Source organism: Octodon degus, unplaced genomic scaffold (assembly GCF_000260255.1).
Source record: "Octodon degus isolate 3935 unplaced genomic scaffold, OctDeg1.0 scaffold00078, whole genome shotgun sequence".
Taxonomy (NCBI): Eukaryota; Metazoa; Chordata; class Mammalia; order Rodentia; family Octodontidae; genus Octodon; species Octodon degus.
This window is the reverse complement of record NW_004524654.1, coordinates 8576118-8588239: the sequence shown is the minus strand read 5'-3', so window position 1 is coordinate 8588239 and position 12122 is coordinate 8576118. Positions and strand designations below refer to the sequence as shown.

Genomic DNA, 12122 nt, shown 5'->3' with positions numbered 1-12122 from the left:
TGATATGGACTATATTATTAAAATGAATTTGTAAAGCTTCACAGCTAATGTGCTCTTTGGTTTACTTGAATAATTTGCAAATTTAATATGACTATAAGAAAAAACTTGTGTATTTCAGGGTTGGATTAGTAGAATCTAAAATCCGTGTACTTGTTGGAAACTTGGAACGGAATGAATTTATTACTCTTGCCCATGTGAATCCCCAGTCATTCCCAGGGAATAAAGAACATCATAAAGAGTAAGTTCATTGTTTTATGTTATATTTTTAAAATATTGTCACTTGGCATATGCATTGTTTCAAGTCAGTTACATCAGTGGGGTAGGATTAATAGTGTGTGTGTGTGTGTGTGTGTGTGTGTGTGTGTGTGTGTTACTGGGAATTAAACCCAGGGCACTAAACAATATCCACATTTCTTTCGTATTTTTTGAGACAGTCTTGCTAAGTTGGCCCAGGCTGAGCTCTGTGATCTCTCTGCCTCAGCTTCTGAGAGCCCTGGGAATATAGGTGTGCCCCCCTCTGCCCCACTTACCTGTTTGAGTGTGAGTGTCCATGGGTTACAAATACTGTGGTAACCCATGGACTCAGCAAATATGCCTCTAATTGAGCATCTTCAAGTATGTATTCAGTGAGTCACTTTCAAAGCCACTTAATCTTCTTTAGAACAACACAGGATAACTTACTAGTTTGGGATGTCATTTAAAGAATTTAATCAAGCCACTGAAATCTTATTTATGAGACAGAGACATACAGATTAAGTTTTAATTACCAAATAGCTTCTGTAAAATTATTATTTAAATTAATGGAAATTCTTAAATTTTACTTCACAGCAACAATTTCGTATCAATGTGGTTCCTTGGGATAATTTTTCGAAGAGTAGAAAATGCAGAAAGTGTTAATATAGACTTGACATATGATATACAGTCATTTACTGATACAGGTAAGATTTTGTCATCATAGAGCTGTGATTCTCAACTTTAATTGTAGCTCCATATTAACTACCTAGAACCTGCTGGCTTTTTTTTTTAAGTTTCACAATCAGTTAAATGAAATAGTGAATCCATATTGTAGAAATCTGCTGGTATTAAAAAATGGAAAGAGGGGGCTGGGAGATAGCTCAGTAGATTAAGCACTTGCCTGGCAAGCACAATGACCTGAGTTCAGTCCCCAGTTCAGCAAAAAAAAAAAAAGGAAAGGTTAATATAAAAAAATTGCTACTTCATTCTCAATAAATATAAAAAAATAAAAAAGGAAAGGGATGATGAAGCACTTTCCAAGCCACAGTAAGTTGGGTTACAAAATAATGCATATATATTTATGCACTATTTGCATAAAGAAGAACAAAGTATGCATGTTTGCTTACAAATGCATATAATATTCTTAGAAGGATACTTAATTTACAAAAAAAAAAAAAAAAAAAAGCTGGAAAAGGTACTTGAGAGACAGCCTGTCTAGGGAACAAGTGTGAGGAGACTTAGTAAATCCTTGGAGTTTCGAACCATGTTAATATGTTACCTGTTTTAAAACAAAAAGAAAGTTGAGGAAAACCTGTAGATGATGATTCTTGTGCACAGCCATTATTTGTGATCATAAGATGACTTAATTTTTAATGTGTTTTATGTGAAATAAATAACAATGCATAAGACTTTCTGAATATATTTCAGGATCCAGAACATCTTTCCTATCTATCTCCCAGCTACACCTCTTTGAAAAAAAAAAATTTTTTTTGGCAGAACTGGGAATGGAACCTTATTCTACTGAGCCATCTCTCCAGCCCAAAATATCTTAATATATTAGATATACTTTGGTTTGCCTTAACCTGAAATAATATATATTCATATTATTATTACTATTACTTGATTCATCTGAATTTTCTAAATGCGTTCTTTTTTAATGTATTTGGTGTGGGGTCTCACTACACAGCTCAGACTTGTAGTAATCCTCCTGTTTTCAGCCTCCTCAGCTCTGGAATTACAAGTGTGTATCACTTTGCCCAGTCTCAGTGGCCGGCTCAGTGTGCCCAGGGGTGGGACTGGCACTGTGTGTGGTGCTGGGGATTGAATCCCAGTCTCTTTGCTTGTCTACAAGCAGGCATTTAGTCCGCTGGACTATTGCGCTGGCCCTCTAAATGCTTTTGAACTGGCCCACACATTTATACCAACACATTGCTTTGAATCATAAAATCACATTCCTGGGAGCAGGGCATGTGACGCATGTCTGTACTTACAGCACTTTGGAAGTTGAGGCAGGAGGATCGCCATCAGTCCAAGGCCAGCCTAAGCTACATAGTGAGATTCTGTTCCAAAAACAAAAGCTAGACATTTCTGGGGAACCAAAGAATCTGCAACTCATAATAATTATTTTATACGCAATCTGGAATGAGAACATAGATACAGTTTTTCCATTCTGATTTGGTCTCAGTTTTTTCAAAAAAGAGACTGTTAGGATGCTCTCTTTAGTATAGATATATAAAATGCTCATTTCCAAATGTGGGAACTTTAGAGCCCAAGAAATTTTTAAAATTTCTATAATTCACTATAGTTGCTAATAAAACAAGTCTTCTATCCCTGTCTTCAGTAGGTTTGTAATCCAGTTGACTTTTCACAAACACATTAAGCAATTATGTGATGATATAATTGATTTTCTTACAAAGCAGTAAATCTAACCTTGTATGTGTTCTGATTCAGGCAAAATGTTCAGAGCTGTTGAACCTCATTTTCTTCCCTATACAATAAGGATGTACTTAGAGGTGGTTTGAGAAGTCTGTACTTGTGAGCTACAATATTAAAAAAAGAGTCCTCGTGGACAAGGGAAAGGTTGTGCTGCATTTTGGGTACTTAGTATAAAAATAGACTCAGGCTCCAGTAGATAATTTTGAAGAGAGGTCTTTTGGAAGAATGTCAAAAAACTAGATTTGGAAATATGTTTTTGCCTGTGTGTTGTTAGTGAGATTTGAATATGAGAGTTAGAAGATAGACATGAAGAACTAGTCAATTGAATAGGATTGTAACTGTTGATAAAAGTTCTTAGAAACAATGGTTGTGTAAGAGGTATGTGTGTGTTACTGGGGATTAACCCAGGGCATTACACTGAATAACATCTCTTCACCTATTTGAGGATATACTGAGGGCATAAGCACTTCAGAATAAGAAAATAGCTCTTAGTTCAGAAAGAAATTTCTATTTAACATACTAATATTGTTACAGTGTACAGACAGGCGAACAATATAAACATGCTGAAGGACGGAATGAAAATTGAAGCAACTCATGTAAAGAAAAAACAACTTCATCACTACCTTCCAGCAGAAATTCTTCAGAAAAAGAAAAAGGTAATTTTTAACCTTAGTTCCCCAGTGTGGTTCCTTGCAGACAAATGGTGGGACCAAATTTGAATTTTTTGTATCTCTCACAGCTGTTGAAAGAAAAAGATACAGATAATTCAATGATAATTTGCTTATATGCACTTCAAAGTTGAAGTGCTCGGTATTCTTGCTTGTTTTTTGAAATTCTAATCACTTTTCTCTATTTCAGCAAAGTCTCTCTGATGTCAGCCGAAGCTCAGGTGGACTTCAGTCTAAAAGATCATCTCTAGACAGCAAGTGTCTGGACAGCTCCCGAGACACAGACAGTGGAACTCCTTTTAATTCCCCAGTGTCTGCGAACAAACCGAAGCCTGAAAGTCCTCCTGTAGGAGAAACAGAAAGGTCTGCATATTAAAATTATCCTTTTCAGTTTTTAGTTTATTTGAAGATGTGTGAAGTCCTTTGTATCTTTGCTTAAATGCGTATTTAGTCGTTAAAATATTTCATTTAAAAAAAATGATTTCCTTTTACTAGATGCCAGTCGGTTTCTTTTTTTTTTTTTTTTTTGCGGAACCGGGGATTGAACTCAGGCCCTTGTGCTTGCCAGGGAAGCGCTTATTCCACTGAGCCATCTCCCCGGCCCCTCAGTTTCTTATTTAGAAATACTTGATAGTGCTGTGGGAGATGATAAGGACTAAAGAGCATGTAGGAATCATTGTAGAAAGGTTAACTCATGTAATAATGGTAATTTAATACTTTTATTAGGAATAGTGCTGAGCCTGCTACTGTAACAGCAGAGAAGCCACTGAGTGTCCCACCAGCTCAAGGACTGTCTATTCCAGTAATCGGTGCGAGTATGTATCTAAACTTTATGAATGATCTACTGAATATGTAATTGTCAAAGTCTTTTTCAAATAGAGAAAAAATTAAACATTTTTCTTTTTCAGAGGTTGACTCTACAGTAAAAGCTGTATCTCCCCCAGCTGTGTGCACCATTCCTACTGTCGTAGGGAGAAATGTCATTCCTAGAATAACAACCCCCCACAACCCTGCCCAGGGACAACCACATCTAAATGGAATATCAAATCTGACCAAGAATGTTACAGCCAAAAGATCTCATTCCCCATCCATAGATGGGACATCTAAAAGATTGAAAGATATAGAAAAGGTAAAGTTAGAACTTTAGTGATTGATTCAGTAGTTGTGGGTTTTTTTGTTTTTGTTTTTGTTTTTTTGGTGGTATCAGGGACCAAACTCAGGAGCTTGTGCTTGCTAGGCAAGCACTTATTCCACTTAGTTATCTTCCCCAGCGCCAATAGTTGTTTTTTAAAGGTTAACTTAATAATAAAGAACCCACAAGTCTCCATAGCTCTCAATGGATTGTTTGAAAAGAATATATCAAACCCTAGAGGAATAATACCAAGTGCTCCTCCTAAATTCAAATTATTGATATGTCTGAAAAATTTGAATGGTTGGTCTAAGTTTCTCTTAAATGGGTTATTCTTGGTAACTAAATTGTGTTTTTTTTTCCTCTGTTATGTTGATCCTCTTTGCTTCCAGTAGGTGGTGTTAAAGTTATATAGATGTTAGAAACGGACTTGATTTAGCCAAAAAGTCACTTAAACTATATACAAATTAAGGATAGCGATTGAATTCAGTGTAATTTAAGTCTCTTTTCATTGGGCTGGCCAGATAGTTCAATGGACTAAAACACCTGTTTGGGCAGAGTGCAGAGGCCTAGGTTGGATCCCCTCGTGCCATGCCGGCCCCGCCGCCAGGGCACACTGAGCTGGTGATTGAGACTATGTGTAGTATCATGTGCCTGTAATCCCAGCACTTGGGAGGCAGAAAACAGGAGAATCACTACAAGTCCGAGCTACGTAGTGAGACCCTGTAGACCCTGTACTAAAAAAACAAAAAAACTCTTTAACTCATGTTTGTGGTAGTTTTTGATGATAACCGTTTATATAAGTTTGTGTTGTCTTTACAGATAAATAACTCCTTTAATATTTATATTTTAGTTTATTCGGCTTGAGTCAGCATTTAAGGACTCCCGCACTACTGAAGACAGAAAAAGAAAATCAATGGTAAATAGATTAACAGTGTGCTTCAGAATGCTTTTTTTCTTCATTTTTTTATTTTTCATTTTTATTATTTTATTTTTAAATGTATTTGATTGTTACAGGGTCTCACTACACAGCTTGGACTCATAGTGATCCTTCTGCTCTCAGCCTCCCCAGTGCTGGGATTACAGGCATTCACTGCTATGCCCAGACTCTGGCCGACTCAGCCTGCCCTAGCAGTGCGGCTGGCACAGCATGCATGCTGGGGATTGAACTGTGGTTCCTATACTTGCCTAAGCAGGCACTTTAGTCCATTGAACTATCTCACGGGCCCAAGTTTTTTATTTTTTATTAGTACTTTTGTACTACATAATGATTGCATTCCTGTATGAAGTTGGTCCATGCACATAACACATCTGTGTGGTTTTTTTTTTTTTTTTTTTTTAATTTTTTTTCAAATCAGGTTGGTAGGACAGTTTCAATAATTAACACATTGCATACATTCTTCCTAGTGGTTAATTGCTGTACAAGATGCAGACATGATATTCTATTTACAAACACCATTAAAACGAATCCCTCTGTTCATTAAGGGAATGTAACTATATATCTATTCTAAGCACTTTGAATACACAGATACAAAATGGACATTCATCTGTATCCCCTTTTTTTGTTGAGTTTCGTTATTTGAATATTATAGGTGTGTAAACTCAGCAAAATATTCTAAAAGAGTCCAGTAGTCCATAATAGTATTGGGTCTTCCGCTTGTCTGGCAATGTCAGAAATTGTTGACCTGAGTCCCCTGTAGCTCAACATAACAGCATGGCTTTACTTCTTATATTTCGTTTTTATACTTTTTTGCTGGATGGTTAAGACCAAGGTAAAGCAGGACCTAGGCAACAGAGTTGTAGCTTTTGGGTCTGATAAGGTCAGTGAAATCCCCTCAGGATTTATCCTGTGTGTGGTTTTTTTTTCTGTTTTTTTGTTTGTTGGTTGGTTTGTTTGTTTTTGGTACCGAGGATTAAACTCATGACTTCTTCACACTTGCCAGACAGGCACTTAAACCACTGAGCTATCTCCCAGGCCCCCCATCTGTGTTCTTTTTCCACCCCTTCTCATTTCACTCCCTGCTCCTTCCATCTCCTGAACCCCTTCCCAGTTGAACAAGATCTCTCTCTACTTCCTATTTTTTATTTTACTCTGTTTATACAGAATTCTTAAAAGAGCAATGTGTCAGGAAAAGTTCTGTATTAGAGAGTAGGTCAAACTAGATCTGTAAGGTTTTGGTTATGTTTTATTTCAAGTAGAAATGTTATATATCAGAACATTTTGCTTATATGTGATTATTCTGTTTCTAGGATGCCGTTGGAGGAGAATCTATGCCTATTCCAACTATTGATACATCACGTAAAAAGGTAATAATCTTACCCATAGACAAAATTATAAGTGATCTACAGATACAAAGAGGTTTATTAAAAGCCCAGCAGTAGAAAAAAGAGTTTGAACCTATTCTCAAGGAACAGAAGTATAATTAGGGTTAAAGATAGAGATAGCAAGCAAAAAATCTAGAGTTCTGAACATACCAGAAGCCTCAGAAGCTTAAAAAAGAGGAGATAGTTGAAGACTTCATGGTTTATTTAGATTGTGTTTACCCTTAGGGTTTTTTTGTTTTGTTTTTGTCTTTAAGGAAACAACTGGGGAGTGTAGTGGTGGAATACTTGCCTAGCATATGTGAGGCCTGGATTCAATGTCTAGCTTAAATGGGGGGTGGGGGGGAACCAAAAGCCTAAAGTGGCCTAAAATCATACTTTAAAGATTTATTCTTTCAAGTGTTACTAATAAGACATAGTATTACTAAGCATGGTGAACTAATATCTGCTTAAAAAGCACCCTGGTATAAATCCTGAGAAAGCCCTTTTCAAGAGTTTACAGTGAATAAAAAGGTTTATTTTTACCCCCCCATTAAAAAAAAGTGCTTCTCATTACAATGTTATCTTCCCTGAACTGTAATGGTCATTAGTTGTAGGATTTGTAAGCACATGCGTGCGCGTGCATGCGTGCATACATGTGTGTGTGTGTTTGTATTTGTGTAATTACAGTGTGATAATGGAAAAAATTTTGAGCTGGATATTAGATAATACAAGAGTGAAATGACATGTCTGGATTTTTAAATATTTCACATACAAAGGCTAAGTGGGTAAACCAGACAAATGTGATGAACTTTTTTAATGTCTCAGGTTTGGTTATGCTATCGGAGTCTTTATTGCGCTATTTCCCTGTTCTCTACCTTTGTGTATGACTATAGTTTTGTTTGTTTTAGTAATGGGAGTTGTTCTTTTTGTTTATGAATGGGGAAATAGAAACAGATTTAAGAGCAGTAACTCTTACAGTCATCTCTTGAAAGACAAACTTGATCATACTACTACTACCACACAAAAGTCTGTATTTTAGAAATCTCTTTGCTTCTCAGTTTCTTAGATTTTCTCTTCCTTATATAATAATGTTTTTTAATTTTATTTATTTGTTTTATTTGTGTGTGTGTGCGGCCAGCTCAGCCCATCAGGGGGCGGGGCTGGCTGGCATGTGGTGCTGGGGGATTGAACCGCGGTCCCTGTGCTTCACTGAGCTTGTTCTAAGTAGGTGCTTTAGACCACTGAGCCATGTCACCAGCCCCTATAATAATCTTTAGTGTCCTCAGAATTCACACATAGATGTCCCTGAAGTTTTCCATTATCAAGGTTACCTAACTAGACAAAAAGATCAGTTTTCCTGAAAACTTACGTATGTCACAGTTGTGTTAAAAGTTTTCTCCATAAATGAATGATAGAAACTGAGCTGTGTAACCCTCAGGTAGCAAGCTTTCCTCCTTACCACTCATTTTTTCACCTCATACCCAAGAGTTTCCTGTTTAGTCACCAGGCACTTCCTATTTTGTTGCCTGACTTCAAGGAGGACTGAGTTCTCTGGTCTAGAAGTGCAGACTGATTTAACGAAGTCTCCTTTTCCTGCACACACACACATACACACTCTCCTGTCACTTCAACCCTTTTTTCTGCACTGTTTCAATTCTGACCCCAGAAAAAGTCCCCAAAGCAAGAAATACTAATGAACAAACAACACTGGAATTATTCAACACACACATGAGTGTTTAGGAGCTTTGGGGATTTGGAGCAAAGCTTAAGAGTTTCTGATTTGATTGTTGGGCCTTTATAATGTGTATGTATGCTTTTCCTTTTTGCTTGCTTTTTCCTAATAGAGATTGCCCAGTAAAGAACTACCAGATTCATCTTCTCCAGTACCAGCAAACAACATTCGTGTCATCAAAAATTCCATTCGACTGACCCTTAATCGATAAAAGCAGTGCCTCCTCACTGAAGTGAACATGCAATCATATAGTGGCAGAGATGCAGCCACTCTTCCAAATAGAAGCGGCTGCCATACATAACATAGGTGACATTACAGTCATCAGCCTAACAACGTTGAAGTGGTTTTCAAACTCACACTTTGACCTGTGGATGCTGCAGCATTCGCTCACTGATTGCCACATCCACTCCTGAGGATCACCTGCTATCAAATTGCCATCTACAGTATTAATGGCTTTGCATTTGGAGGTTTTACTGCCTTAACTTTAAGTATTGTATTTCTCTATTATGGGAACCGGTTCTTAGCCACTTGGACATTGACAGAACAAGTCTTGAACTTTTTTTGTCTATGTGTGTTAGTCTTATGTTGTAATTAATCATTGTATAGAGTTGAAAAAGTTGAAAACAAAAAAAAAGTCATGTAATTTTTCAGATGTTTATGTATTTACTTTAGCATTGAAGTCACTTTGTAAAACCTGAGATAAATGAATGTGAGACATCTTTTTCTGCTTTTTTTCATTGTGTAGATGTACTGTCAGTTCTGTTGATTTAAATTATTTTTTTTTCCAGATTGGCACATGGAATGTTTAAATTTTAATTTTTTGTGCCTTTCTGTCCAAATGTCGCATAACTACCAGGGAGGATTAGTCCAGTGATTACATAAGAGTTGGGCACCATAAATTCTCTATATTTTGCCTCCTATGGAGGCCTTTGAAATGCATCTTTATTAAAAAATCAAAATATAACCAGGATACTGAAAGTCAGTATATGAATGGTGAAATTATTACATGTCCTACTGTTTCATGCCATTCTTGTTAGTTGACTGGTATTTTTTACTGAGGAATAACTCATCCCACCATCAACAATAAGATACCTTTAAGTATGAGCAAACTTGTATTTTTGAGGTGTAAAATTAACTCGGCATGATAATCCCTGCCCGTAACCCCACAACTTCAAAACAGTTTCTTCACGGACTAGGCATGCAGAAATAGCAGTGGATTTTATTAAAACCTAAAGGCATTTTTGAATGACATTGTTACCAACCATTAATTGGCTCAGGACCTTTGTAATTTTTATTTAACAGTATGAGTTGTCTTTTTTTACACTGCTTTTTTCAATGCATTTCTTAATATTTTTTAAGTTTCATGAACGCATGCTGAGTTTATTAAAATCCATAACCATGTAATTCTTGTAATATGTTGATTCAGTGTTTTGTAAATGAAGTCGTATGTATTTTCAGAGTATTTTTGTATGTACTGTAAGATACCATCTTTTCAAAGAGAAACCTTTAAAAACCTTCACTGTCTCTAATTTTTTGAGTGTGGATTGTGTTTGAATGATTACATTTAAGATGAAAAAATGTGTATGAAGGTTGCACAGTCAGGAACACCAATAGATATACCCTCTTCAGCTCTCACTCAGCATTTAGTTGGTCTAGTAGGGCAAACACTGATACACTGAATATTGAGAATCAGTAAATTGTTTTTACAAGATGCCACTCATAAGATGCCACCTAGTCAGTGAAAAAAATAACAGTTCATTTTTACATGTAAGCCCTTTGCCATTGAGTTTACATTCTTGAATTAAAGATTGTCAGAGCAGTATCCTTTTCCTACTCGTTTTCCTTGGCCCACAGGTATAAAGTGCACATTCTAATGTTTAACATGTACAAAGGAAAACGAAGGAAAAAACAAGGGGAACATTTTTTTTTTTTAATTGGAGATTGAACCTAGGACCTTCACACTGAGCTATACCCCAACTTTTTAAATTTGAAATAGGGTTTTACTAGGTGGCCCTGATTGGGCTCGACCTTGCAACCCTCCTGTATCAGCCTCTGAACACTGGGATTATAGGTGTGCATCACCATACACAGCTTTATTTTTTCACAGCAAAAGACAATCCCATGACCAAGTTAGAGGTTCCATGGTGACCCTTTTGTTGTATTCAGCTATATCTGCAAATACACTGAACAAATGTGAATGACTGAAAGGACTGGTAGGGAATTTGATTAAATCTTATGTATTTGTTGTGTATGTGTGTATTGCATACCCCCCACATTTACATCAGGCTTGGGTTGGAAGGAAGTCTGAAAATTCCTGTAGTATATCCCTATTAACCCCATAACGTAAACGTTTTTTAGTGACCAGTGAAGTTCGACAGAGAAGACCCAAGTTTGTTCCATATAGTCATTTCCCTTGGATTAAGGGTCCAGTCATCTGATACTAAGATATAGTCAGTGTTTCCACATGAGATTCCTCAGAGATCTATTCACTGAGCACTAACTCATTAGTTAACTGAGGACTTGGCTGGATGTTTTTGATATGGTGGATTTGTTCAGAAATGTGCTTCCTATCCTGACTAGTAAGGAAGGACTTTAGGTACCATAGGAGGAGGCCTTCAATGTACCAATTCTAAGGAAGTTAAAAGAAGGTAGCCTGGGGTTGTATGCTATGTCCAGAGGCAGTAACTGCATGTGTCTGGTTTCAAGTGTGAAGCTATACCTAGAAATACATTTTATGAAATCAATAACCTCTTCAGTATGTAGATAACATGTTCACTTTCATACTGTATTTTAATTTATTTTTCAGGGACTCACTGAAGAATAGTGTGTTTGAATGGAGATAGTTTAAACCTTAGGGTCTTAACCAATTTGAGATAGGAAGTATTTGGATTACCTTTCTTTACAAAGAAATACCTTGTAAAATTGGAGAATAATTTTGTTTTAAGGCAGCCATGAAGTAGTGTTATCAAAACTCTTGCTTTACACTGTAGTTAACAGTTAAGTGAAAATGGGCTAAATGTTTTTTCCATTATATATCCTAAGGTTTTGGAATAGAAATGCCTAACTTGGGGATCATGAATCCTTAGGGGATCTTTTGTAATAGTATATAAGAAGTTTTTGTTTATGTGCATTTTTCTGGGGGAAAGTAACATGTTGAATGTTCAGTGCATTTTTCATCACTTTCCCAAAGCAGTTCATAATCCCCAAAAGGAGAAGGAGTAGAAACCATTAGGGTCTAACGAGATTTTAGAATGTACTCTATTTGATTTTGCTATATTTCTGAAAATACACTGGCTATTAATAAAATGGGCTTGCAGAGGACTCTGGATCACTGAATTTTTAGGGGTTTTCATATCCTTCAGATAAACATCAACATTATTAAAAAAATTTTATTATCAGACTTAGAAATGTTTCATGTTAAACTCAGATTCACTAAAATGGTCAAACTTTTGTTCAATGAATTTCAACCATAGGTTGGCCCAAGTACAATACTTATATTGACTATTTGAAGAAACAATAGAAATCATTAAATAGGATAGTCTCTTCCGAGTGCTCACTTGTGCCTACCTGTTTGCCTCTTAGGCCAGCATAGACTGAAGTTTTTTTTTCTTTTCTTCTT

At 36.3% G+C, this 12122-nt stretch overlaps 1 protein-coding gene across 1 annotated transcript in view; it reads left to right on the top strand.

The window, feature by feature from the left end:
* The window catches only part of Papolg (poly(A) polymerase gamma), a 34454-nt gene extending 24044 nt beyond the window's left edge, over window positions 1–10410 (top strand). Inside the window, exons 13-21 of the mRNA XM_004636177.2 lie at window positions 119–238; window positions 829–938; window positions 3205–3326; window positions 3529–3701; window positions 4065–4153; window positions 4247–4467; window positions 5321–5386; window positions 6718–6774; window positions 8616–10410. Of these exons, the coding sequence (XP_004636234.1) occupies window positions 119–238; window positions 829–938; window positions 3205–3326; window positions 3529–3701; window positions 4065–4153; window positions 4247–4467; window positions 5321–5386; window positions 6718–6774; window positions 8616–8714 (1057 nt within the window). The 3' untranslated portion in view covers window positions 8715–10410. The remainder of the gene's footprint in view (window positions 1–118; window positions 239–828; window positions 939–3204; window positions 3327–3528; window positions 3702–4064; window positions 4154–4246; window positions 4468–5320; window positions 5387–6717; window positions 6775–8615) is intronic.
* The last annotated feature ends 1712 nt before the right edge of the window (window positions 10411–12122 follow it).